Source organism: Odocoileus virginianus, chromosome 7 (genome assembly GCF_023699985.2).
Source record: "Odocoileus virginianus isolate 20LAN1187 ecotype Illinois chromosome 7, Ovbor_1.2, whole genome shotgun sequence".
In the NCBI taxonomy this organism is placed as follows: Eukaryota; Metazoa; Chordata; class Mammalia; order Artiodactyla; family Cervidae; genus Odocoileus; species Odocoileus virginianus.
Window position 1 is genome coordinate 58,031,865 of NC_069680.1, and position 26,849 is coordinate 58,058,713.

The 26,849-nt window shown below is 38.3% G+C and overlaps 1 protein-coding gene across 2 annotated transcripts in view; it reads right to left on the bottom strand.

Annotated features, from left to right (window-relative positions):
* Positions 1-578: 578 nt before the first annotated feature.
* The window catches only part of DNAJC12 (DnaJ heat shock protein family (Hsp40) member C12), a 41,286-nt gene continuing 15,015 nt past the window's right edge, over positions 579-26,849 (bottom strand). For both annotated transcript variants that reach the window (XM_020906143.2, XM_070470727.1), the window contains exons 3-6: positions 25,921-25,999; positions 16,409-16,548; positions 7,418-7,622; positions 579-1,146 (exon numbers count right to left, since the gene is read on the bottom strand). In XM_020906143.2, coding sequence (XP_020761802.2) covers positions 1,052-1,146; positions 7,418-7,622; positions 16,409-16,548; positions 25,921-25,999 — 519 coding nt within the window. In that variant the 3' untranslated portion in view covers positions 579-1,051. The remainder of the gene's footprint in view (positions 1,147-7,417; positions 7,623-16,408; positions 16,549-25,920; positions 26,000-26,849) is intronic.

Here is a 26,849-nt window from a genome sequence, read left to right on the forward strand (position 1 = left end):
AAGGACATATTACCTCACAGGTCCATTTTCATAGTTAGAATATAGCTTATAAATGCATCACCTGCTATATAATAAAAGAAATCTTGTAAAAACATTTTCTCAAATGAATAATGTTTTAAATTTATAATTATTAAAATTGAAGTAGAAATACTTATTCAAATTATTTTCAAAATACAACTGAATTATAAATTCATTATGGGGACTTGCCTGGTGGTTCAGGTGATTAAGGATCAGCCTTACAATGCAGGGGAGGCAGGTTCGATCTCTGGTCAGGGAACTAAGATCCCATATGCCTCAGAGTAACTAAGCCCAAGCACCACAACTAGAAAGGCCGTCTGCTGCAACTAGAGAATCTGAGTGCTGCAACAAAAGATCACTCATGATGCAACTAAGGCCCAGTGTATGTGCGTGATCAGTCACTTCAGTCATGTCCAACGCTGCAACCCCATGGACTGTAGCCTGCCAGGTTCCTCTGCCCATGGAGTTCTCCAGCCAAGAATATTGGAGTGAGTTGCCATTCCCTTCTCCAAGGGATAAGGCCTGATCCAGCCAAATAAATAAATTTTTTAAATATAAAATTCATTATGAACTTTGGAAAGATTATTTATTTCATTCAATTTACACAAATAATTTCACATTTCACTTTAAGTTCAGAGTCACAAAACATTTCTTGTATATCCAGCACTAATAAAGATCGTGGTACATCAATGAAATATTTAACTACAGGGATTGATTTTTTAATAGATCTCTATAAATAACATTAACGGGAAAATACACATAATACAATCTATTCTGGATCTAAGGGCCTTAATTTACTTCAATATTGAAAGAAACTAGTCTGAAAATTTTCTCATTTAAAAAACACATTGAGAGAATGGGTTCAAGGATGGAGGAATGATTTGGTACTCAGCAATTCACAAATATGACATTTTTAAGATCTGAAGAAAGACTGCATGTTGGCAGCACAAGAAATGCTCTCTCTCTTCTCTCTCTCTCTCTCTCTCTCTCTCTTTTTCTTTCTTTTTCTCTCTCCTCTATGAACAGGAATATTTCATATTTCATAGTTTCTGAATTTCCTCAGGAGTTCTGAAGGAGCATCCCCAGACCAGCGGAAACGAAGGTGCCAACAGTTCACATCTGCAAAACCTGTAGAAGAGAGAAGGGGATATTTTTAAATCAAAGGTAGGAAAAGTCAAGCTTATCATAGTAAAACAGCTTGTTCATAAGATTTCATAGCAATAAATGAAATATAAGGGTAAGTCATTGGTGTCAGTTTTTAGTATCTTACATAAATGGATAAGCAGACTTTTGAATCCTTATGAACAGGAATTGGTTTATATGGATGAGAGGACTTCACATGTTTAAATGCTTAAGAATAAAAGGATATTTAAAGATGCTTCCAGTGGTAGGAATTTTGATAATTCATCTGCAAAGAAATTGGAAACTACTTTTAAACAGCTGCCAAAAGTAAAAGGTCAATGGAAAGAATCCCTGGAAATACAAATAATTTATTCTATAATAGTAAGATTTTTTTTTATTCTAATAAACAACACTGTTGAAAACTAGAAAAAAGGTCATGTTCATTCTCTACTAGAGGAAGGGTAAATTGGCAAAATTCTTCTAGCAGGTAATTTGGCAATATTTATCAAACTCATTGAAATATATAAACCTTGAAACCAATCATTCTACTTCTAGAAATTTATCTTAATGAAATAATCATGATGTGCCCAAGGGTTTAACTATAAGGGTGTTTATCGTGATACCATTTATAAATGTTTCAAAGAAACAGTCTAAATCTTCAATAACAGGAAAATGGTTAAAAGGCTTTGATATAGTCATTAACAATTTTTTAATATTTATCATTATAGAAAAATGTTCATAATATATTACTAAGTAACTAGTAGTTAGGAAATAATTTAGACAGCATGATCTCATTCATAAATTCATTATTTACATGGGTATTTATATAAAAGTTTTTTTAAGTCTACAATGAATTACTCCTAAATGTTGATAGTAGCTATTACTGAAGACTTGGAATACATAAGATTTTCATTCTTTATACTCTTTTTCTGTTCATCTGTATTTTCTTATTTTTCTACAATGAACAAGTATGCTTTGTATTATTTTCTATGTTTAAAATATTGCCAATAAGAAATAGGTTACAGAATAATACATAAAATACAGAATAATAAATAATACATAGTTCCACTAATATTTAAAATATTATCTAAATATCTAGCAGGAAAAATATACACAGAATATTGACAATGATTATCCCAGGAAAATAGGATCTGTACTTTCTTTAGAATTATCAGAGAAAAAACCTGAAGAATTTCCATTTGGGGAAAAAGGCAAAAAGAAAATTGTTTCCAACAACCTGTAATTGAAACACACACACAAAATATGTTCAGTGATATCCTTTTCATTTTAGGCATACTAACATATCTTAAAAATATACCAAAGTAGCAATAATAAATATTTCCCTAAGTGGTAAGACTACAAGTTATTGTATTTTGTTTCTTTCGCTTGACCGTATTTTCCTCACGTTTCTACACAAATATGTGTTATTTTTGGAGTTTAAAAAATATGTTTTCACACTTGGGTTAACCTAGAAATAGACCCCAGACAAGAATTTGAATGCAAGTGGCTAATATGAGAGGTGATCCCAAGAGACCCTGGTAGGGAAGTAGGGAAAGGAGCCAAGTCTATAAAAGGTACATTTTCAGGAAGTTACTACTCTGGACAACTAGGGTTTGATCCCCTGGGGAGCCCTGGGAGACAATATTAAAAGAAATTAAATAAAAAGAGTTGTTCCACTTGAGGGATGAAGGTGTTGGAGAACTTATCCTCCCACTCACATTCATTATGTGATGGCTACATCCACAGGGTATTTACTCCCTGGCACTTAACTGTCCGCTCACTTGCTGCCAAACCAGATTCACTGCCAGTGAAAGCCCTCTGGTGGGAGCCGTATGGTTGGCAATGCCTGGGAAGGCAGATGCCCAGAGGATATGTTGGCGCATCAACAGCATCTGCTATGTTTGATTTGTTTTTTTTTTTTACTCCAGGATGTTATGCAATACTATTTGATTCTAGAACTGTATTTATCAGAAGGCACATTTATTGCATATTTAAATGAAAATAAAGTAAAAGTTAGACTGTCTCGCATGTGGGTTTTCAGATGCTGTGCTCCTTTTTTTCCTGGTTGCAATGAAGAATCGGAAATGATGGGGGCTATCTGATGGATGTTTATCACAGAAGAGGCATCAAAAGGCAAACTTCAAAGTAAATACCAAGCGCTGCTTGAGGAAATCAACAAAAATGCTGAAAAGTTATGTGGGAAGCCACTAGGGGCTTAGTAAAGCTGACATGAATAATATTTCTTAAATGCTGACATTATAAAAATGTTCATTGCAGTCAAATGAAATTATAAATAGGCATGCAACTTTACTTTGGCATATGAAAACCCAACTTTAAGGCACTACTGAGAACAGCCAATAATCTCTTAAATAACGTTAAGAAAATCCTGGTATATTCAGCCTTCAGCAAAATTTCCTAATTCTTATTCTTCAGTAGTAGCTTTCAGAACAGTGATCCTCTCCCCCTCTCACCCGCTTCACTTCCTTCCTTAACCACAGTATAATATACTTCATGACGTGAGGGTATCAAAACTGGCATCACAACTTGTTCAGAGTCAATTACAATATAGCTACACTATGGAATATGTATCAGTTGTTAAAACCAATGAGTTCATTCTAAATATAAGGGTCTAAGGAGAAACCCCATAGTAATAAAAGCTAACACTAAAAAAGCACTGGCCATGTACCAGGTCTAAATAGTTTACATATGTTATTTATTTCTCAAAAAGACCTTATAAGGTAGACACTGATATTTTAACCATTATAGAGAGATAAGAAGATATAAATACAGAGAGGTTAATTTGCTTGCCCAAGGTCACACAACTCGGCAGTGGAAAAAGCCAGACTCTGTTTACAGAGTCTGTACTCTTAGTTACTGTGTAACAGAGAGGAATGTGACACTATAACCCTCACAAACAAACATATGCTTATGCATGCCTTTGTTAACATAGAGAACCAGTGTAGAAGGGGACACACCTTGGCATCTGCACTGTTTACTTCAGAAAACAATGAGACACTAGGGTAGACACTAAGTTATTGTCTATGTATGATTCTTTGAATTTTTAAAAAATTTTTTATTTTTTGGCTGCACTGCTCAAGATGTGGGACCTTAATTCCCAAACCAGGGATCAGACCTGAGCCACCTGCCCCATGGAAGTGGGGAGTCTTAACCATTAGACCACCAGGGATGTCCTGATTCTCCAAATTTTCAATGATAAGCTCATATTACTTTGAGGCTTTTAAATATCTAAATAACTTTTTTAAAAGAAAGAGAAAATTTTATAGAATCTTATGAAAGGGATTTAAGTGTGACCTCAGTGTGAGGCTCTGACATGATCAACCCCCTCAATTCTGGTGAACTCAGAACAGGCCTGAATCTGAAACAAAAAGTCACAGGGAGGGCCTAGAAATTCAGGAAGCACAGATCGGGAACATTCCAAGGATAAATGGGGAAGCAGTCACGTGTTTGCCTGTACATGCAAACTGTGGTGGGTGGGTGTGTGTTTATATGTGTATGTTTCCCTGAAACACTTCTTGGGACATCTGGCCTTCTGCTTTGATCCATTTGTTATATTATAACCATTGCCAGTTATGAGGCTGATGCAATCGACTGCTGGCTCTACAAAAGGATCTCTTGGAAAACCAGCAGAGGCACCTGAATGAAGCACCAAGAATCTTCATTACCAATAAGAAATTAGCATGTAAAAATTCTCACCAAAGAGTTTAGAAGTGACTATTTCTAGAAAGACTATAGTTCACCACAACCTATCTAATTACCTTCTTTTTTATAAGAAGTGTTTGAGGACATTCAGGAAACTTCTACTTATAGGCTAGGGACTTCCCTGGCAGTCCAGTGACTAAGACTTTGCCTTCTGATGCAGAGGGTGTGGGTTCGATCCTTGGTGGCCAAAAATCCAAAGCATAAAACAGAAGCAATATTGTACTTAAAAGCTAAATTCTACTAGGGTGTTGTGGATAGTTAAGAGTGTGGATACATAACACACCTGTACAAGATAAATACAGTGGGATGGCCAGATATACAAAGAATTGATAAGCATAGCTAATAATTGCCCAGAGCCTGCTATAGGCAAATCACTGCCCTAAGCATTTTCCATGAATCACCTCATTTGATCCTCTTGGTTACTTTATAAGAAGGTACCACTTAGATCTCTGTTTTGTAGATGAGGAAACTAAAGTGTGAAGGAGTACATAACTTTCATTTCACTTCACTGCAGTCGCTCAGTCATGTCCGACTCTTTGTGACCCTATGAACCGCAGCACGCCAGGCCTCCCTGTCGATCACCAACTCCCAGAGTCCATCCAGACCCATGTCCATTGAGTCGGTGATGCCATCCAACATCTCATCCTCTATCATCTCCTCCTCCTGCCCTCAATCCTTCCCAGCATCAGGGTCTTTTCAAATGAGTCAGCTCTTTGCATCAGGTGGCCAAAGTACTGGAGTTTCAGCTTCACATCAGTCCTTCCAATGAACACCCAGGACTGATCTCCTTTAGGATGAACTGGTTGGATTTCCTTGCAATCCAGGGGACTCTCAAGAGTCTTCTCCAACAACACAGTTCAAAAGTATAGATTCTTTGGTGCTCAGCTTTCTTTATAGTCCAACTCTCATCCATACATGACCACTGGAAAAACCATAGCCTTGACTTGACGGACCTTTGTTGGCAAAGTAATGTCTCTGCTTTTTAACATGCTGTCTAACATGCTTGGAATTTTCCTTCCAAGGAGTAAGCATCTTTTAATCCCATGGCTGCAATCACCATCTGGAGTGATTTTGGAGCCCAGAAAAATAAAGTCAGCCACTGTTTCCACTGTTTCCCCATCTATTTGCCATGAAGTGATGGGACCGGATGCCATATCTTGGTTTTCTGAATGTTGAGCTTTAAGCCAGCTTTTTCACTTTCCTCTTTCATTTTCATCAAGAGGCTCTTTAGTTATTCTTCACTTTCTGCCATAAGAGTGGTGTCATCTGCATATCTGAGGTTATTGATATTTCTCCCGGCAATCTTGATTCCAAGTAATATAAATAATAAATGGTAGAGCTAGAAAGTGAGCTGACATGGCCTCCTTTGGTGTCTATTCCCAAGGATTTGGGCCTCTGGATGCATGCGTGGCTCTGGGCCTCTGGACCACCACCTGGCACCCAACTCCGCCCTTGCTGCTTGAGCTCCTTCATGTGTGTCTGGATTGTTAGGGGCTTCCCTGGTGGCTCAGGCAGTAAAGAATCTGCCTGCAGTGCAGGAGACCTGGGTTTGATCCCTGGGTTGGGAAGATCCCCTGGAGGGGGGCATGGCAACCCACCCCAGTATTCTTGCCTGGAGACTCCCCTGGACAGAGGCGGCTACAGGGCTACAGTCCATAGGGTCACAAAAAGTTGGACAACAACTGAAGCAACTTAACACAGAATGTCAATCCAGGTGGGTTAGCTTAGGAGCCAAGAGTTTAACCTCTGTAATACCCTGCTTCAGTAGACCTATACATGGGTCAGATGTCTACAGAGCTACCTACAGATAATGTATCTTCTGAGGATAGTGCAGTGCCTTAGAATGCAGACTCTGCAGTCAAACTGTCTCATCTCAGACCCCTTCCCTGCCACATACAAGCTGGATAACCTTGAGAAAATTATTCAGCCTCCCGACGCTTCAGTTTTCTCATCTGTAAAATGAGAATAATACTTGTAGTGAGGATTAAATAAATTAATTCATGTAAAATTAATATTAAATAATATAATAGATTTTAAGTAATATATGTAAATAACTGCACACAGTAAATACCCAACACAGCGACTTCCCTGGTGGTCCAGTGGTTAAGACTTTGCCTTCCAATGCAGGGGGTGTGGGTTCAGTCCCTGGTTGGGGAGCTAAGATCCCACGTGCCTCAAGGCCACAAAACCAAAACATAGAACAGAAGCAATATTGTAATAAATTCAATTGAGAGTTTAAAAATGGTCCCACATCAAAAAATCCAAAAACAAGTTTAAAAACAAATAAATATATACATATATACCCAACACATGCTAGCTAGAGTTGTTTCAGTAAAGCAGAAGATGATCCCAGAAAAGTCTCAAGTTTTCGCTTGCAAGGAATGTGTTAAGGAATATATCTAGTTTCTGTGTCGATGGTAAGTATCTTTCAAGGTGCCAAAACAAACTTAATAGTTGGTACTATTATGTAATTGGAAAAGTTGAGAATACATATGCTATAAAATGGTCTTTTAATTTGAGACCTTCTCTGTTCTACAAACTACATGACATGACTTACCTGGAGAATCCGGATTTTGTGGGGAGAATGACTTCTCCACAGATTTGGATTCTTTCTGCTCCATTTTCTCTGTGGTTGAACCAAACTCCTCTTTCTTTATCTCTTTTTGCTCATCCTGTTCCTCATTTTCAACTTTGTCAGTATGAGTCTGGTCAGATTCTTCCAACATCAGATCTTTTTTTCCTCTGACAGCCCAGTGCATTGACTATATTAATTGAAAGCAGATGTATAATATAAAATCCATATTATATAGTTTCTATATTTAAAGTTCAATATGTGGTAACAATTATTGTGTTCAATGTGTTCAAAAATATGTGTTCAATATTGTGGTAACCTACTATTATAGTACTGATTAACAAAATGTTAGACTTGACTATTAGCCAGATGTTAATCAACTAATTCAGATATTAATCAATTAATCCTCACTGATTTGGAAAACTAAGAATATGAGAAGAAATTCATATCCTAGTATAAAGGAGAGGGACCAGCATCAGAGAAATTAAAAGAATGATGTTTTCCCAGAAAATTAGCCATAAAATTACCATATGTCCCAGCAATTCAGTTCCTAGATACAAAGAATTGAAAATAGGTGTTCAAAGAAAAACTTACACACAAATATTCATAGCAGTCATGAAAATAATCCAAATGTCCATCAATTCATTAGATAAACAAAAATGTGGCATATCCATGCAGTGAAATACTATTTGACCATAAGAAAGGAAGAAAGTACTACAATGTGGATAAACCTTATAAATATTATGCTTAGTAAAAGAAGTCAAACATAAAAAGCCACATTTTGTATAATTCCAGAATAGACAAATTCATACAGATAGAAAGCAGATTAGTGGTTACCAGATGCTGGTTGAGAGGGGAATAGGAAGTGACTGCTAACAAGGACAGGGATTTCCTTTTGGGGTGATGAAAAAGTTCTCAAACTAGATAGTGATGATGGGTGAACAACACTGGGAATGCACTTAGTGCCACTGAAACAGACACTTTAAAATGGTTAAATGGTAGGTTTTATGTGTATTTTACTATCAAAAAACAAACAGCTGCACTGTGTACCTTGAGCCATGCCAGAGATTAAACCTACTACTATTGTGACCTTCCTTCCAGCCATGCTCAATGCAGAGCTGGCAAATATTAGAATTCTGGATTAGACATCTTCTCTTTAAGAAAACTCATGGCACAAGCAGTTGTTGTTCAGTCATTCAGTCGTGTCCAACTTTTTGTGACCCCATGGACTGTAGCACGCCAGGTTTCTCTGTCCTTCTCCATCTCCTGGAGCTTGCTCGAACTCATTTCCATTGAATCAGTGATGCCATCCAACCACCTCATCCTCTGTTGTCCCCTCCTCCTCCTCCTGCCTTCAATCTTTCCCAGCATCAGGGTCTTTTCTAATGAGTCAGGTCTTCACATCAGTGACCAAAGTATTGAATCTTCAGTATCAGTCCTTCCAATGAAAATTGGAAAGGGTTGATTTCCTTTAGGATTGACTGGTTGGATCTCCTTGCAGTCCAAGGTACTCTCAAGAGTCCTCTCCAACACCACAGTTCAAAAGCATCAATTCTTCAGTGCTCAACTTTCTTTATAGTCCAACTCTCACATTCATACATGACTACTGGAAAAACCATTGGTTTGACCCTATGGACCTTTGTTGGCAAAGTAATGTCTCTGCTTTTTAATATGCTGTCTAGGTTTATCATAGCTTTTCTTCCAAGAAGCAAGCATCTTTTAATTTCATGGCTGCTGTTACCATCTGCAGTGATTTTGGAGCCCAAGAAAATTAAGTCTGTCACTGTTTCCATTGTTTCACCATCTATTTGCCATAAGGTGATGGGACTGGATGCCATGATCTTAGTTTTTTTGAATGTTGAGTTTTAAGTCAGCTTTTTGACTCTCCTCTTTCTCCTTCATCAAGAAGCTCTTGAGTTCCTCTTCACTTTCTGCCATAAGGGTGGTATCATCTGCATATCTGAGGTTATTGACATTTCTCCCTGCAATCTTGATTCCAGTTTGTGCTTCATCCAGCAGGCATTTCATAATATGTACTCTGCATATAAGTTAAATAAGCTGGGTGGCAAATACAGCTTTGACGTCCTCCTTTCCCATACAGCTTTGACATCCTCCTTTCCCAATTTTGAACTGTTCTGTTGTGCCAGGTCTGGTTCTAACTGTTGCTTCTTGACCTGCATACATGTTTTGCAGGAGTTTTCTTTAAGAAAACTCATGGCACAAAGCATGAACTTAGTCAATATTTATTGTGAAATAGCTGTCCTAATTTTAAGTGAATTCACTTCAAGTCCAGTTACCATCAAATAACGAGAACTTTTAAAATATCTTTCCATTTGGTTTTTCTTAATGATACTATGGACTTCTCTGGTGGCTCAGACGGTAAAGCGTCTGCCTACAATGAGGGAGACCCAGGTTCAATCCCTGGGTTGGGAAGATCTCCTGGAGAAGGAAATGGCAACCTACTCTAGTATTCTTGCCTGGAAAATCCCATGGACAGAGGAGCCTGGTAGGGCTACAGTCCATGGGGTCACAAAGAGTTGAACATGACTGACTGACTTCACTTTCCTCCCATTCATTAACAGAATTATTCTGGAGACTTTTTATGAATGTGCCTGTATACATTATGGAAGGTTTCTGAAAGAAAACACAAGAAACTACAATGGTGGCTTTCTGGGAGAGGGAAGTAAAACTGAGGTATGAAATAAAGATGGACTCACTTTTTATTACATATCCTATTGTACTAGTTTGTTTTTAAAAAAACAAAAGTGTTTTATTATTTTCTAAGTTACAGTTTTAAAAAATCAGGGACCATAAATCAAGTATTGGGCATTCCCCCACTGACTTCTGGTAAAACTTTTATATTTTTAGACAAACACAAGATTCAAAACACTTGAAAACTCTCCCGAGAAACCCGATATCCTAGAATGGTGTCCAATATACTTGGTAGTGGTCCTTTGACAAATAATTTAACTGTGTAATTTTTCCAACCTAGCTCTGGCTACTGATGGTGATGTCAGGAGTAGGAAAAAGTGAAAAATGGATCTTCAAAATGGGGCAAAGGTAAGAGACAATTACTTTCACCCATGCCTGCTTTTGGACCCTTTTCACATATGTCCTATATATGTATTTCCTTCTTTTTTTTTTTTTTTTTTTTTTTTGGCCAAGCTTCATGGCTTGTGAGATCTTATTTCCTTGGCCAGGGATTGAACCTGGACTGTGGCAGTGAAAGTGCCCTGTCCTAACCCTGGGACTTCCAGGGAACTCTCTGTATTTCCTACTAAGATGTTTAAAACTGGATGGATGAGTAGATAAAAAAGGAAGAACAGATGAATACAGAGTAAGAAAGAGAGAGAGTTTGCGTTATCAAGAATATTCAAGTAGAATAATTAGCTGTGGCATAAGCCAAAATAATAAACATAATTATTTCTTGAAATCTCATCTGATACTGTGGGACGCTGTTCCTAAAGCACTACTGAACAGTAACCTCTGTTATTCAGAAACCCAAGAAAAACCCATAAGCCATGTATTGGGACAAATTAAAACCGCAGAAGAAATTATTTTCCTAATAACAAGGATAGTGTTTTCCTGTGCTAAAAAAAGAATAAAAGCAAAGCAAGAGCACAAAGCAAAAACAAAAACATTGATTTTCTGAAGTCCAAGGCTTAGTGAATAAACTCAGAAGTTGTGACATTTAAAAATTGTGCCAAAAATCACAGAAGGGGCCACTGCCTCTGCTACAGACACACCCCATGATGCAAGGGACATCAGGCTTTTCATCTGCAGTGCCCTGAAGTCTGAACTCTCTCAAAATACTGCAGTTGCCAACTCCTTCCCAGAGCACCAGTTTATTTGCCAGTTTGAACAAAGCAACATAGGGAGGCGGTGGCCCATTACACATGGACTTGGCCATGTTTGCTCACCCAAGCAACGTGAGGGGGATGGGGTGCGGAAGGAGCAGGGATCATCAGCATCTTATAGAGCTGAGAGTGATACCATAATTTCTGACCACTTGTCTCAGGAGCACTAACACTGACCACATAGACAGGAACCAGGAGAAGCACCTCATCAGAAAAAAGGGAAAGTACAAAGTGGTAAAATGCTTCCTTGGAATCTTAAATAAACCTGTTCATCATCATTTTTAAAGAGAATTTAGAAATGTTAATAACATGGTGTTTATGAATAGCAGCCAACATGATCACAAATGGGCTTCCTAGGTGACACTAGTAGTAAAGAACCCGCCTGCCAATGCAGGAGACTTAGGAGGCACAGGTTCAATCCTTGGGCAGGAAGATCCTGGGAAAAGGGCATGGCAACATACTCCAGTATTCTTGCTGGAGAATCTCATGGACAGAGGAGCCTGGTGGGTTACAGTCCATGGGGCCTCAAAGAGTCAGACACGACTGAAGTGACTGAGCACGCACATGATGACAAACAGATGATCTCAACTAAATTAAAAGATACAAAGATACATTCAAACATAGATAAATAAGTATATATGTAGATACACATACATAAAATATACATACTAGAGGGCAATATAGCCTTGTGCACACCCTAAAACCATAAGGATATTCAAGCCTTCTGCCTTGATCCAACCAGAGAACTCACTTCTTCCCACATTCAACCTGTCTCTCCTCAACTGCAAAGGAGCATCATTCTAATTCCTCTTCCCCAAAGAAAGACCCCGTAAAGCAACGTCATCATTCAATGTAACCGGCTCTCACACTAACAAATGATGGGCAGAAAACACTGGAAGGAAATGCATCAGAATATTAATGGGGTTATCTTTGCATGGCAGCATTATAAAGTCTTTTTTTTTTTCTTTTTATATTTTGGTGTCTTCTAAATTTTCTCTGACAAGTGTATATATATGTACAACTAGGTTTTAAAATTTTAATGAAGGACTTCCCCAGTGGTGCAGTGGTTAAGACTTCACACTTCCATTGCAGGAGACACAAATTTGATCCCAGATCAGGGAATTAAGATATGGCATGCCAAAGGGTGTGGCAAAAAATAAAAAAATTAACAAAATAAAAATTAGATGGAGTTATGATTGCCAAAATATATTAAGGAGGGAGCTTCTGGGTACCAGTAATATGTGTGTTGGGGAGAGGAGTGGTTATGAGTATACACTTCACAACTGTTTGCTAAATTATAAATGCAGGTGTTGAGCATTTTTCTGTAGGTTTTATTTCAAAATAAAATTGTTAATTTTAAAAAGAGGCAATGGCTTCAGCTCATGTAAAATATAATCTAGTTTAAGTTTTGTCGGTTTGGGTCTGTTGTTATTGTTTTGTTTGCCTAGTTTCTTGGGTTTTTTGCATGTGCAAGGGATAGAGGAGGCTGACCAGTGGCTTTGTCTGTGGAGAGCAAAGGATATTGAGAAACAGTGAAAAACTGAGAGTAAGAAATGCAAGCTTTCAGCACCCAGAGAACTGAAAACATGAGCTGTATGTGCCACAGGTCAGCTAGGTGGCCTGTATACAGTATCTTGACTCTCTGTCTCAGTACTTCTGTCTCAGAATAAAATCGCCTACAGTCTGCCTTAGATGAGGGCGTGAGGATTAATGACTGATCTATAGTAAATACTCTGAAAGCATTTGTAGTAACTGATACAGCATGGGATATTTTAAACAGCTTATGAGAATGTTTTTCTCAGAATTTTATTTTGACTGTGACTTTGCTGTAACCCTTTCCCCAAGCCATTTTGGAGGAAGAACTATTCACATCGGGGATCCCTTGGGGTAAACCCATTTAACAAGATAGTAATGATTTCCCTAAGATTCTTTAAGCTGGAAAGGTGTCTATTTTCAAGTTATTCCAAGATCTGAAGGCCACAGTTACTGAAGTTCTTAGTTCGTATTCCCTTTTTTAAACCAACATTACATATTTAGACTTAAATTCCCAACATACTTATTGACCTGATGGAATTCCTTTTTAGTTAATTTATACTGGAGTATAGTTGCTTTACAATGTTGTTAGTTTCTACTGTACAGAAAAATGAAAGAGCCATTCATACACATATATCCCCCCCCTTTTGGTGACTGATTTATCAAAAGTTTTACAAATTAAACTATCAGGAGGAGCTTCTAAAAAGGAAAAAGTAAAATCAATAGCTGATTAAGTGACAAGGGCTTGCTATGGGGAAAAAAATACAAATTAGAGTTTCATCACCATTGAATAATAGAAATGTATCATCCCTATTGAATGACAGAAACGTATCATCCCTGAAGCTGTGTGAGGAATTCCCTCTAGGAGATTCTCATGATAGGAACCTGCCTGATGCTGCAAAAGTGCATTGTGACTTGTCCTTAGGGCAAGAAAACATGCAAATGTGTTTTAGATAAATGTCACCTAAAATTTCAAGTCCTGAATTATAACCATTTTATTGTCCGAATGGCATATGTAGTATATCTAGTCCAAACACCCTAATGATGATATTTATCTACACGATGGTAGTGATCTAATAGATGATGAACAATACTAGGTATGACAATTGTTATTAATTTCTCTAGAGTAGTGAGTGTGAAAGGATGGACAAAAAAATGCACACACACACAAAAAACGACAACTAAAATGTTATAGAGAACCTTACCTCTGCATGTGATGTTTTCACATGCAGAAGACACTGTGAGAATTAGAATGGAAAGGAATGAAAGGAAGTTACAAAAAGTCTGTCTGGGACTTCCCTAGTGGTGCAGTGGTCAAGAATCCGCCTGCCAAAGCAGAGGACACGAGTTCAATTTCTGGTCCAGAAAGATCCCAGGCGCTACATGGCAACCAAACCTGAGTGCCGCAGTTACTGAGCCCATGTGCCTCAACTACCGAAGCCCGTGTGCCCCAAAGCCCGTGCTCCACAACTAGAGAAAGCCCATACACAGCAACAAAGACTCAGTGCGGCCAAAAATAAATAAATTAATTAAATTTTTTTAAAAAAGAAAGTCTATCCAATGAGGTAGAAAACACATGAAACTTGGTATAGGGTTTCAAAGTTCACTGAAGAAGAAATACAGAAACAGCATGGTTGAGCCCACACAAAGAAGACTGTGCAAGGAAAAATATCACAGCTGATTTAAAATGGAAAGATAGGCATTTCATCATTTTTGTACCACTAATAAAAATAAATCCCGAACCAAACGCTAGCCCAGCATAGTATTTCAACATTGCTGACAAGACCAATAATGCAGCCAGTAAGATCTGAAATGTAATTATTGTAAGCCCTCAAACAGTTCATAATTAAACTAAATTCTAAGCAGAAATAATGTGTTTGGAGATAGGACATTAGTATTTAATGGAAAGACATCTGCAATATAAATTAGAACAGGGACTTGGAGAAGAGTTTTTGAAAAATCCACAGCTAACTTGATATTAGCAGTTAAAATTAAGTAATACAGTTCAGTGGATCATCAAGAAAAATGAACTATAAATCAAAAGGCATTAAAATAGAAAGGGTCACTAATTCAGTAGCAATTACAGTGTGTAATACTCAAGAGAATAGAAATATGGTTATATAGAGGTGGCAGAACAATGTTTAGTCAGAGTTAATAAGGAATTTTAGATATACACAATGTAGAAGAAAAATCTTATTTTTGAGTATGTGAAGCTAAGTCACTATCGTTTTAAAGATTCTCTCTAGTTATTTTGTATGTATATGCAACAGTCTATGGTTAGTCCTTCATAAATAATTAACCAACCGTAAACAAATCATATGAATATACACTGCATTCTAAAATGAAATGAAGAAAACCATTTACATGTTATGTAGAGTGGCTTTAACTATATACTTTGAGAGTTTTGCATTGTTCTTCCCCATTACTTCAAAGACCCTCCCTTGCTGGTACAGGTCATTTATCAGAGAAAAAACAATTTGCTCAAGTCTCATTTAAATAAAAACTATTAAGAAGGAATCTGAACATAACCTGAAGAACTGGAATTTAAGAGATGTGAATCACTTTATACACTTATTCTAACATGTCCCTGAATACTTCCTTATAAGGTAACTTCCCCATTTTTAAGTCTCATGTTATAGAAAAATATCCCTGTAGGGGGAAAAAAAGCACATTAAAAAAATCATGTAAATCATGCCTAAGAATGTAGAAACCTTTAAAATTACATTCTCTCTGCAATCTATAATGATCCATGGAAGGACAAAATAAATATATAACATAAAAATTATAGAGATTATTTTGTATTTATTTTCTTTAATGGCATGGAAGAAATTAACAGAATGGTTTTAAAAGTCTCTCTGTATCTATCCAATAATTCTTTTACCAAAATTAATAATAGGAATAATTTACAGATTTCTTTGATTAATCAGGTCCTGTTTTTATTGACTTTATTAAGCTTTGAGAAGAGCGCAGGCTCATATGAACTAAAAAGATGGAGCATATGAATTTGCATTGGTTCAAAACTCAAAAGTGTTATATGAGCAACTTGAGAAGCACAGTTATCAGAATGTATTAACAGACGGTACCAGGAAGCATACATATATACATATACATGTATACGTATCTATGTATACATATACAAACAGCCAAAGAGACTGAAAAGCATAGTCAGAGATTCTTCTGACCATGATGTATTGAATTTCCTTTCACAAGACTTTGTGGGTACTGCATTGTATCCAGATTCTACCAGCTTCTTGGTTTTCTCTCTCCTCTTGTCCATTGACACTTTGAGCTACTGTGCTGTGTATGTGCTTATTTGCTCAGTCGTGTCAACTCTTTGAGACCCCATGGCCTGTAGCCTGCCAGGCTCCTCTGTCCATGGGATTCTCCAGGCAAGAATACTGGAGTGGGTTGCCATGCCCTCCTCCAGGGGATCTTCCCAACCCAGGGGTCGAAACCAGGTGTCCCACACTGCAGGCGGATTCTTTACCATCTGAGCCACAAGGGAAGCCCCTTTAAGCTACTATGTGAGTCTAATCCAGGGCAGCCCGAGCTTCATAAATTCCCTTCATCCCAGAGAGAAACCTACCATTTTCACCGAGTCACTCAAAGCTTCCCACTGCTGGAATGACATTGACATCTGGCTCCTTCGCCAGTGGTCATAGCGGGCTCGACTTGCTTCATTAGTCAAAATGTCCTTTGCCTTCTGCAGTTTCTGAAAAGTCTCCACTGGAAAACAAATCAAAAAATGAGCACGCCCCAGATAAGGTTTTTTTTTTTTTTCATTTATTTTTATTAGTTGGAGGCTAATTACTTTACAATATTGTAGTGGGTTTTGTCATACATTGACATGAATCAGCCATGGATTTACATGTATTCCCCCTCCCGATCCCCCCTCCCACCTCCCTCTCTACCCAATCCCTCTGGGTCTTCCCAGTGCACCAGGCCCGAGCACTTGTCTCATGCATCCAGCCTGGGCTGGTGATCTATTTTAAATGCCCAGTCAAACTGATCTCACTGAAATATGCATCTGTTATTTACCAGCTATGTAACCTTGGGCCAATTCACTTCATCAAGCTTTCTTTTCCTCATTTATAAAGTGCATCATAAGGACAAGTGAGATAATGTATGCAAAGTACCTGGCTTACAGTTTATCCACTCCCTTTACTGAGTTCCAGTAATGTGACAGGTGCTATCCCAGGTGCTGATGATGTAGATGTGAGCAGCAGACATAATTTATCTCATGGGATAGACATTTACAAACATTGGATAAGTTACAATCTTTTCTGTGTGTGTGTGTGTGTGTGTGTGTGTGTGTGTGTGTGTGTGTGTATGTGTGTGTTCAGTCAGTCAGTCATCTCTGACTCTTTGCGACCCCCTAGACTGTAGCCCACCAGGCTCCTCTGTCCATGGAATTTTCAAGGCAAGAATACTGGAAAGTGGTAAATAATCTGCCTGCAATGCAGGAGACCCAGGTCCAATCCCTGGGTCAGGAACAATTCCCTGGAGGAGGGCATGGCAACCCACTCCAGTACTCTTGCCTAGAGAATCCCACGGACAGAGGAACCCAGCAGGCTGCAGTCCATGGGGTCGCACAGAGTTGGACACGACTAAGTAGCAGCAGCGTGGAATCTGGAAAGATGGTACTGATGAGCCTATCTGCAGAGCAGCAATGGAAGTGCAGACACAGAGAACAGACTTATGGACACCGTCAGGGGAATAGGGAAGAAGAGGGTGGGATGAATGGAGTGAGTAGCATGGAAACATACACACTACCAGATGTAAAATAAATAGCCAGTGTGAATTTGCTGTGTGACCACCTAGAGGGGTGGGATGAGTATAGTTTCTAGTTCACAACAACCTTATCAAGTGGATGTTATTAATATTAGTATATTCACATTTTACATGATCTAAAGCTAAAGGAGGTTAATGTAACTTGTCCTAAGCTACAAGTGATGGAGCCACGATTCAAACCCAAGCCTGCCAGACTCCCCAGCTGGTGCTCACCAGTCTACACTTGACTGCCTCCTGCCCCTTCCATTTTCCTGCAGTACATGTTACCCTCTAATCCCCTCTTTCTCCTTCATCTCTAAGAATAATGAAAATGTCATCATTCATCACTAAGATCCAGGTTGTGCCCTTGAGAAACTTAGAGTCTAGTAGGGAAGCAGACGTATAAATAAATCATTTCAATACAGTGTGCTAAAGAGAAATACAGAAATAAGATTGATTCTGCTTGAGGAGTCAGGAAATACTTCACTAGTTTCCTCTACACTTGGGGTCATCCTTTACTCTTCTGTTTCTTTCACATCTCATTTCTAATTCATCAACAAGCCCTGTTGACTCCATCTGTAAGTCAGTATATCTTTAAACTATACCCAGCTTTGACCCCTTGCCCCTACCTCCACTGCCGTTACTCTAGTCCAAGCCACCATCCTCTCTTAGCTGGATGATTATATTAGCTGCTCAACTCATCTGCCTGCCTTTGCCTTGCTCTATCTTCTACACAGCGGTCAGAGTGGTCTTTTCAAAAATAAGTTACATAGGGAATTCCCTGGTAGTCTGGTGATTGGGACTCCATGCTTTCATAGCTGAGGGCCTCGGTTCAACTAAGACTCTGCAAGCCACACAGCATGGCCAAAAAAGGGAGAAAAAAAAAAATGAAAGAGGGACTTCACTGGTGGTCTCTGGCTAAGACTCCACACTCCCAATGGAGGAGGCTGGGATCATTCCTGACCAGGGAATTAGATCCCACACGCCACAACTAAGAGTTCACAAGCTGCAACTAAAGATCCTGTGTGCCGTACTTAAGACCCAGCACAGCCAAATAAATAAATAAAATTAAATATTTTTTTAAATGATCTTAAAGAAAAAAGAAAATAAGTTTAAAAAGTCACATAATATCTTTCCTCTGCTCAAAATCACTTCCATTTTTACTTTTCATTTTTGTTGGAATTAAAGTGAAAATTCTCACCATGGCTGTTAGGTCTGACATGCTCTGCTCTGCCTGCTCCCTACCCTTCTCTTCCTTCTCCAACTTCATTTCCTCCTACTTTTCCCACCTCCTTCACTACAGCCATAGTAGCTGCCCTGATGTTCCTTGAGTACACCAAGCATGCTGCAGCCCCGGGACTTGGAACTCGCTGTCCTTTCTGCCAAGAACACTCTACCCTAAGCACTCACACAGCTTACTTCTTCCAGATGTCAGCTTGGGTATTGTCTTGTTGCTGGAGTTTTCTCCAACCTTCTACATAAAATAGCTGCCCACCCCACCAGCCCCATTCCTTTATCTCCCTCATTCTGCTTTCCTTTTCTTCATAGTACCTGAGTGTGTGCTAAGTCACTTCACTCATGTCTGACTTCGTGCGACGTTATGGACTATAGCCTGCCAGGCTCCTTTGTCCGTGAGATTCTCCAGGCAGGAATACTGGAGTGGGTTGCCATTTCCTCCTCCAAGGGATCTTCCCAACCCAGGAATCGAACCAGCATCTTTTAGGTCTAACCTGCAATGGCAGGGGGGTCCTTTACCTCTAGTGTCACCTGGGAAGCCCCCATGGTGCCTACCCCCTGACATTATGTATAGTTATTTGTTTATAATCCTCCATGAGAATACAAACTCCATGAGAGCAGACACTTTGTTTTGTCTTCTGCTGCATCCCTTGTACTAAAGCAGTGTAGCAGGTGCTCAAAAAGTATTTGTTCAATGAATGAATGAGCAAATGCTTCCAATCTGAATGCAAATGTAAAGATGTTCATAGAATGCCATTACCTAAGCTCCAAGCATCAAACAAGTGACATACCCTTAAAACATTTTGTGAATTAGGCACCTTTTAATACTGTTAGTGGGAAAAATAATTAAAATTGTCCTGACAGTACTTAAAAATACCTCATGGGAAGTAATCAATATCCTCTGAAACAAAAGCTGTTAAGACAAATGTAGAGTCAGTCCTGATGGTACCACCATACCAACTGTGAAACTACTGAAATACTTCTGTACCCTAGCTGGTAAAGGACTACTGTTCCTGAACTCTCATCCCCCAAAACCACTACTTCAACTGTTCCTTCAGCAGCCAGAGATACTGCCCAACATGGGGCAGGGTTCCTCCTGGACCCTGTCCAAAGCTGGGAAGCACAGGTGCTTAATATATCATTAAATATTTAATATCACTACTGGAGGTAGTAGCAATTGATGGGTTAAAAGGAAGATCCTAAAGGTGGGGCTAAAAGTGAAGGAAAACAAACACATAAAAAACATCTTGCAATAGCTGCCAGCTATTGAGTGAGTGACCCTTCCTGTTGCTGACAACAATGTAAATGTACCAGTGTATAAATGAGATGTCACTTTTTCCAACAGAAATAAAAAGTTCATTAAATTATTACCATGGATGCACACACCAGTGACTACTAGAGCAGAGGTTGTAAAAATTTACATTTTTATCTACGATTCACCTTCTCTTTGCACATTATTGTTGGCCTCACTTTTCAGAGTTTCCGGAATGAAAGAAATTATTCTTATGTCAATCCCTCAACAGCAGATGATAAGCAGAAAGCAAAAGAGACCTTACCTTTCCTGTTAGGTGGCCTTTTCTTTGTTCCACACCTTTACCACATTTAATAAAAATGAGCTTGGATTTATATTTGTCCTTTAATATATCAGCTAATCAAATGAATCATACAAGATAAACATGTACCAATTCTGGGAAGAGAGATTTCATTTTATAAGCTTATACGAGCAAATGATGATGGAATACTTAATAAACATTCCAATTTAACTCCAGGTCTGCTTTGAAAATACAGAGGTTCTCTTAATTTGTATTTCACAATAAAAATTATATTATTATAATAGCCACATTTTAAATGTAGGCCACTTAAAATTACTTGAGAAATAATAATGAGAAGAAGTCAGGACATGCTTTGAAAACAATCTGGAGGAAAATATATCCACTGTTAACAGTGGTTCTCTGGCAAAGAGAGATAAGAGCAGACCTTCACTTTCAACATTATTTAATACTGTATGTTATTTTTATTCTAAGGGGAAAAAAGCAATAAAGAGTTTTTAAAGTAGGAAAACATTGAGACACTGAAAGATTTCAGTTAGTAAAAGACAAAGAGTTCCCCTTCTTTAAATATTCAGAAGTCTTTGAAGCTTGTAAATAACAAAAATACCATTTCACAGGTCCTTAAGTTAGTCTGAAATCTCTTCAGGGTCAAAGGGAAGTTAATAAAGGATTGACTTGAAACCATTACTGTCACACACACACACACACACACACACACACACACACACACACACACACACACAGGACTGGCATGAGCACCAACCAGCGGCTTTTGATCTCAGTGACTCAATTTCTATAGCACGACCAGTCCTGCCTGCATCACCCACTGGAAACAAGGATCTCAAAAAGCCTTAGATTTAGATTTTTTTTTTTAAATGAGAGAAATAGCTAATATTTACTTACAAAAAACTGTCCCATTTTGTTAAATTTTTATCTTGCAGTGCTTCATAGAACAAGAAAAGTACACTGAACTATAACTGCCAACATCCACTGAGTTCTTCCCACGTGCAAAATACCTCATTTCATCCTCACAGCAGATACATGGGCTTCCCAGGTAGCACAATGGTAAAGAATCTGCCTGTCAAGGCAGGAGATGCAGGAGACTCAGGTTTGATCCCTGGGTCAGGAAGATCCCTTGGAGGAGGGCATGGCAACCCACTCCAGTATTCTTGCCTGAAGAATCCCATGGACACAGGAGCCTGGCGGGCTACAGGCAATGGAGTCACAAAGAGCTGGACACGACTCAGCAACTGAGCACACGCAGAGACACAAGAGGTGATAATATGCTATTAGTCTCCCATTCTGCCAAGGAGAATGCTGAGGCTCAAAGAGGTTGCCCAAAATCAACTAGCTCATAAGTAGGAGCTAGGAGCAATGCAGACAGACAGACCTGTGTTCTTATCTACTACTCCATCACACTACCAAATCAGTCACTTCAATGGCAATGAGACTACATTTAGCAAGCCAAAAAGGCATATTACACAAGTTTAATTTCTTCTACCTGCAGTTGCTCTACAGGCTTAGCTTTTTACCTTAATGAAATGTGTTTCAAAATCTGTCCAATACATTCTGGATTTCAGTCAAGCTAAAACCAGCATCAGGGTGAATCTGTGTTTCACATTTTAAAGTATTTTTATCAGTAACCTTAACCCTTCTGCAAGTATGTAAAGAACTACTTAAATTTTCAGGAAGTCATGTTCACCCAAATTAAGTAAATAGATGCTTGAACATGTTTGAAAATAATTTCTATCCAAAGGTTGAATCATCTATCTATTGCAAGCCTGACAAAGGAAGATATTAATGTCTGTGTATCTTTTCATTTTAAAAAATATTTACACAGTGCAGTGTTTCTCTGAACAAGAAACCTTCAGGTACCCATACATGAAACTCCATCACTATGGCAACTAGAATGGCAATGATTGCACAATGATTCATCATGTATCCTTAATGGAAATCATTTGCCATGACAGAAAAACAACTCAATGCCATGCTCCACTGGAAGAGAACCCGGTTAAAGAATAATCTGTGGTGGTGATTTTTTTTTAAGTGTTTATCAAATTTTTACAGTTTTATGCTAAGATATCTATCTTAGTATTAATTCTAGAAGGGTAACTAATATATGTCTCCTACAGAAATGTTCATGAATTCATTCTTTCACTGATTCAAGAAAGTTTGTGCACAAAGTAGCTGTCCTCCATGGCAGGTGCTGTGCATACTATTTTGGGTGCAAGGCATACCATTTTGAATGAGATAAGCAAGACCAGCTCCACAGAGCCTCCAGTATAACTAATAAGCAAACAGTTAACAAGCTAACAATATAATATACAGTTGGCCACCTGACATATGTATAGGGGGCTCTGGGTAGCTGGGGCACACGTGAATCCCAGAGGAAGTGATGGCCAAGCTGAGACCTGACTCGGGAGCATGATCCAGCCAATCAAAAGCAGGGCAGGGAGGTAGGCCAGGCCTCAGGAATGTTCCAGACAGAAAAGGCAATAAGTATAAAGGTCTAGAGTAGACAGCATGACACATTAAAGAGCCAAGGTAGTTCTTTTTTTTTTTTTTTTTTAATAATCCCTTAAATGCTGGGATTTTTTAAATATTTATTTTTGGCTGAGTTGAATCTTAGTTACAGTACTTGAGCTTCCCTTGAGTTGTGGTACACAGGCTTCAGAGGGTGCGGGCTCTTCGGTTTGCAGCACACAGACTCTCTAGGTGAGGCACTCGGGCTTAGCTGTTCTGTGGCATGTGGGATCTTAGTTCCCCGACCAGGGATTGAGCCCATGTCCCCTGCATTGGAAGTCGGATTCTTAACCACCGAACCACCAGGAATGTGCCTAGGAGCCAAAGTAGTTCTGAGTGGCTGAAACATAGGGCTGTAAGCGTGGAGGTGGAGAAAAAATGAGACTGGAGAGATGTGGGGAGGGCACAACATGAAGCGGCTTATGCCTCAAGGCCCAGCAATGACAGAGAGTGAACCACTGTTACATGTACAGTCAAGGTGTAAATATTACAGACATAAGGTAAAGCAAAAGAAGCTTCACAAAAGAGTGCATACCATATGATTCCATGTATATAAAATTTAAAACTAGGCAAAACTAATCAATGATGATAAAGATCCAACAATGGGAAACGGTGCTGACACTGAATGGGACATGAAAAGGGACTTTTCCTGGGGAGGTAGAAATGTCCTACCTCTTCATCTGGGCAGTGGTTAAATTGGTTATATGTAGACAAAAATTTATCAAGTTTATACTTACGATTTTTTCACATTTGCTTTAAGTGGCGTCTTAATAAAAAGGGGGAAAATCAAATGTTCAATGGTAATAATTAAGTATCTAACAAAAGATGACTCTCTACATTGGAAAACAACCCATTTATACAGTCAAAGGGATCAGTGATTTCTAGAGAAAATTAATTAAAAGCTTTAAGATAAGGGAAATTTTTTTTAATGAAACGGAGTTGAGTTTTACCATTTGTGAAATGTGGAGTTAAAGACAAGTCTTAATGGGCTTTCCTGGTGGCCCCAGGGCTAAAGAATACGCCTGCTAATGCAGGAGATGTGGGTTCAATCCCTGGGTCAGGAAGATCCTCTGGAGAAAGAAATGGCAATCCACACCAGTATTCTTGCCTGGGACATCCCATGGGCAGAGGAGTCTGGCAGGCTACACTCCATGGGGTTGCAAAGAGTTGGATACAACTTAGCGACTAAACAGCAGCAGCAGACAGGTCTTAATCATAATATTTTCCTTATAGAAAATATAGTACTTCCCTGATGGTCCAGTGGTTAAGACTCCACCCTTCCACTACAGGGGGGTGAGGGTTCAATCCCTGGCCAGGGAAGATTCCATATGTTCCAAGACATGGCCCAAAAAATCATAGGTATACACATACTAGACATACACCAATAGTATACATATATATTATAGTAACCATAGTCATCAAATTTTAGATAGTATTACCTACTCTGAGAATAAAATCAGGGTAGGAATATACAAAAGACTTTAGCTGCATTGGTGAAGCTTTAAGCTGGGTGGTACATACATGGACACGACTGAGCGACTGAGCATGCACATAAGAGGTGAGAGGAGGATGAATAATGAGGCCAGTTTTTGACAGAGTGATATTGAAATGTCCTCAAAATGATATTTTCAAGAAGCAGTCAAAGCCACAGTCTGAAACTGAGGAATGAGAACTGAGTTAAGGATTAAATGGGAAGCCATCAACAAATAACTGATGATTGAAAACCACAGACTTCAACAAAATTCTAGAGAAAAAGTGGGGTGAAAGCCCAGAAGAGAGTTTAAAACTTTTTTTAAGATTTTTTTTTACATGTTCTGTTTTTAAAGTCTGTATTAAATTTGTTACAATATTGTTTCTGTTTTATGTTTTGCTTTTTTTGGCTGCAAGGGATCTTAGTTCCCCAATCAGGCCTCAAACATGTACCCCATGCATTGGAAAGCAAAGTCTTAACCCAAGGACCACCAGGGAAGTCCTCAAAAGAGATTTTAGAAGGGAACCTTGGGACAGAAGGGAAGAAGTCACAAAGGAGACAGAAAGAGCAACCCAAGAAGTAGGAGGAAAAGCATAAGGGCATATCCTGGTAGCTAAGAAAAAGGAGTGTCAAGAAGATGAGCATGCTCAACAGTTCCAAATTCTGATGCAAACTTAGGGAAGATAAAGACTAAAAGGAGTTGGCAGCCAAGAAGTTCTTGGTGACTATTACAAGCGCCATTTCCCAGAAAGGTGAGGAGGAAATCAAACTGGGATAAATTGAAAACTGGCTGAAAGGGAAGTAGCGATACCAACTGTGAACTTCTTTTTCAGGAAAATTGTCTCTAAAGGGAAGTACAGAGATAGAGGAGAAGCAGGAGGGACATAGGTTAAGAAAGGATTATTGTTTTGTCTGTATTTTTTCAAGCTGAGATACACAAAAGCATATATGTATAAATGTATGATCATGAAATTTAAAATATGATAAAGAAAAAACAAATGTATGAATATATTATTATACAATATATACAGACCTATTCAGAAGAAAACACAGCAAGATTCTCATTAAGATAACCACCTAGTTACAAACGGAAGTCACTGTTAACCTTCAGAAACTGGTGAAATGAAGCATAAAACTGGACACATTTTTTTATTCTTATTGTTATTTTATTTACTTATCTATTTATTTATTTTGGCATGTGGGATCTTAGTTCCCCAACCAGGGATCAAACCCACACCCTCTGCACTGGAAGCATGGAGTCTTAACCACTGGACCACAAGGGAAGTCCCAACTGGCCAAATTGTAAACCATGAAGCAGCACATTATAGCAGAAAGACAAATGAATGTTAACTGACTGCTATTAGAAAAAAGACTCTACCCAGTTTCCTCTTCAGCCTCCATCCAATAGTGCAAAAACACTCTTTGGCATTAAATGAAAGAATAATTTTGAGTGTAAATAGATAAAAGAAAATGAAGCTACTATTCACTGGCTTTTTAGGTCTATATGCTATACATTTTCATGAAAAGCAACCATTACTGAATACTTACCAGCTTTGGAATTTTCAGGATGCTTGTCAGGGTGACATTCCAGGGCCCTGACCTTAAATTCTGAGAGGATTTGTTCAACCTAAAACAGAAATTAATGTTTAAAATGAGGAATCCAACTTGAATGGCATAAAGGGAAAAGTAGGGTGTCAGTCCTTCCCAAAAAAGCCACCATGAACACCCACCTTTTTATTTTCATTCCTATTTGTATTTTGACTTTTTACTCTAAGAAATTATTTTCTCAATCACAAAATTCAGAAAGTATCCAAAAAACATTCCTATTCAAATAGTAGTATGTAATGACAATTGAACTTGCTACTGTATTTAGATGATGGCCCAAGACACCTATGAGTTCAGTATATTTAAACATTAAAAGTCATCATATAGGTTTATCCTAACAATATATAAAAGGTGTGTTTACACATCTGAGTTCTTCAAAGGCTGTTTAGCCACCTCTGTTATTCAAGATGATTGTCCAGTTTATAAATAACCCATTATAAAGTTCTCTCTTCTTCTTTTGTCCTTTTCTATTAAGAATTTCACACACACACAAAAAGAATTTCACAGTTGGGGATGGAGGGGTTAAATAAATGTAGTCAAAAGATACAAATTTCCAGTTAAATAAGTATTAGTGATATAATGTAAAAAATGATACATATAATTAACACTATTATATGTAGTATATGAAGGGTGTTAAAAGAGTAAATCCTAAGAGTTCTCATCACAAGGAAAAAATTTCTATTTCTTAATTTGGTATTTATATAGATGATGGATGTTCAGTAAATTTGTGGCAATCTGCACTTCAAACTTACAGTACTGTATGTCAATTATATCTCCATAAAGTTGGAAAGAAAAAATTTTTTTCACAATTCAGGAAAAAAAAGGATAAACTTGATCATTTTGTTACCAGTAAACAGTTTGGTTAGAGATTT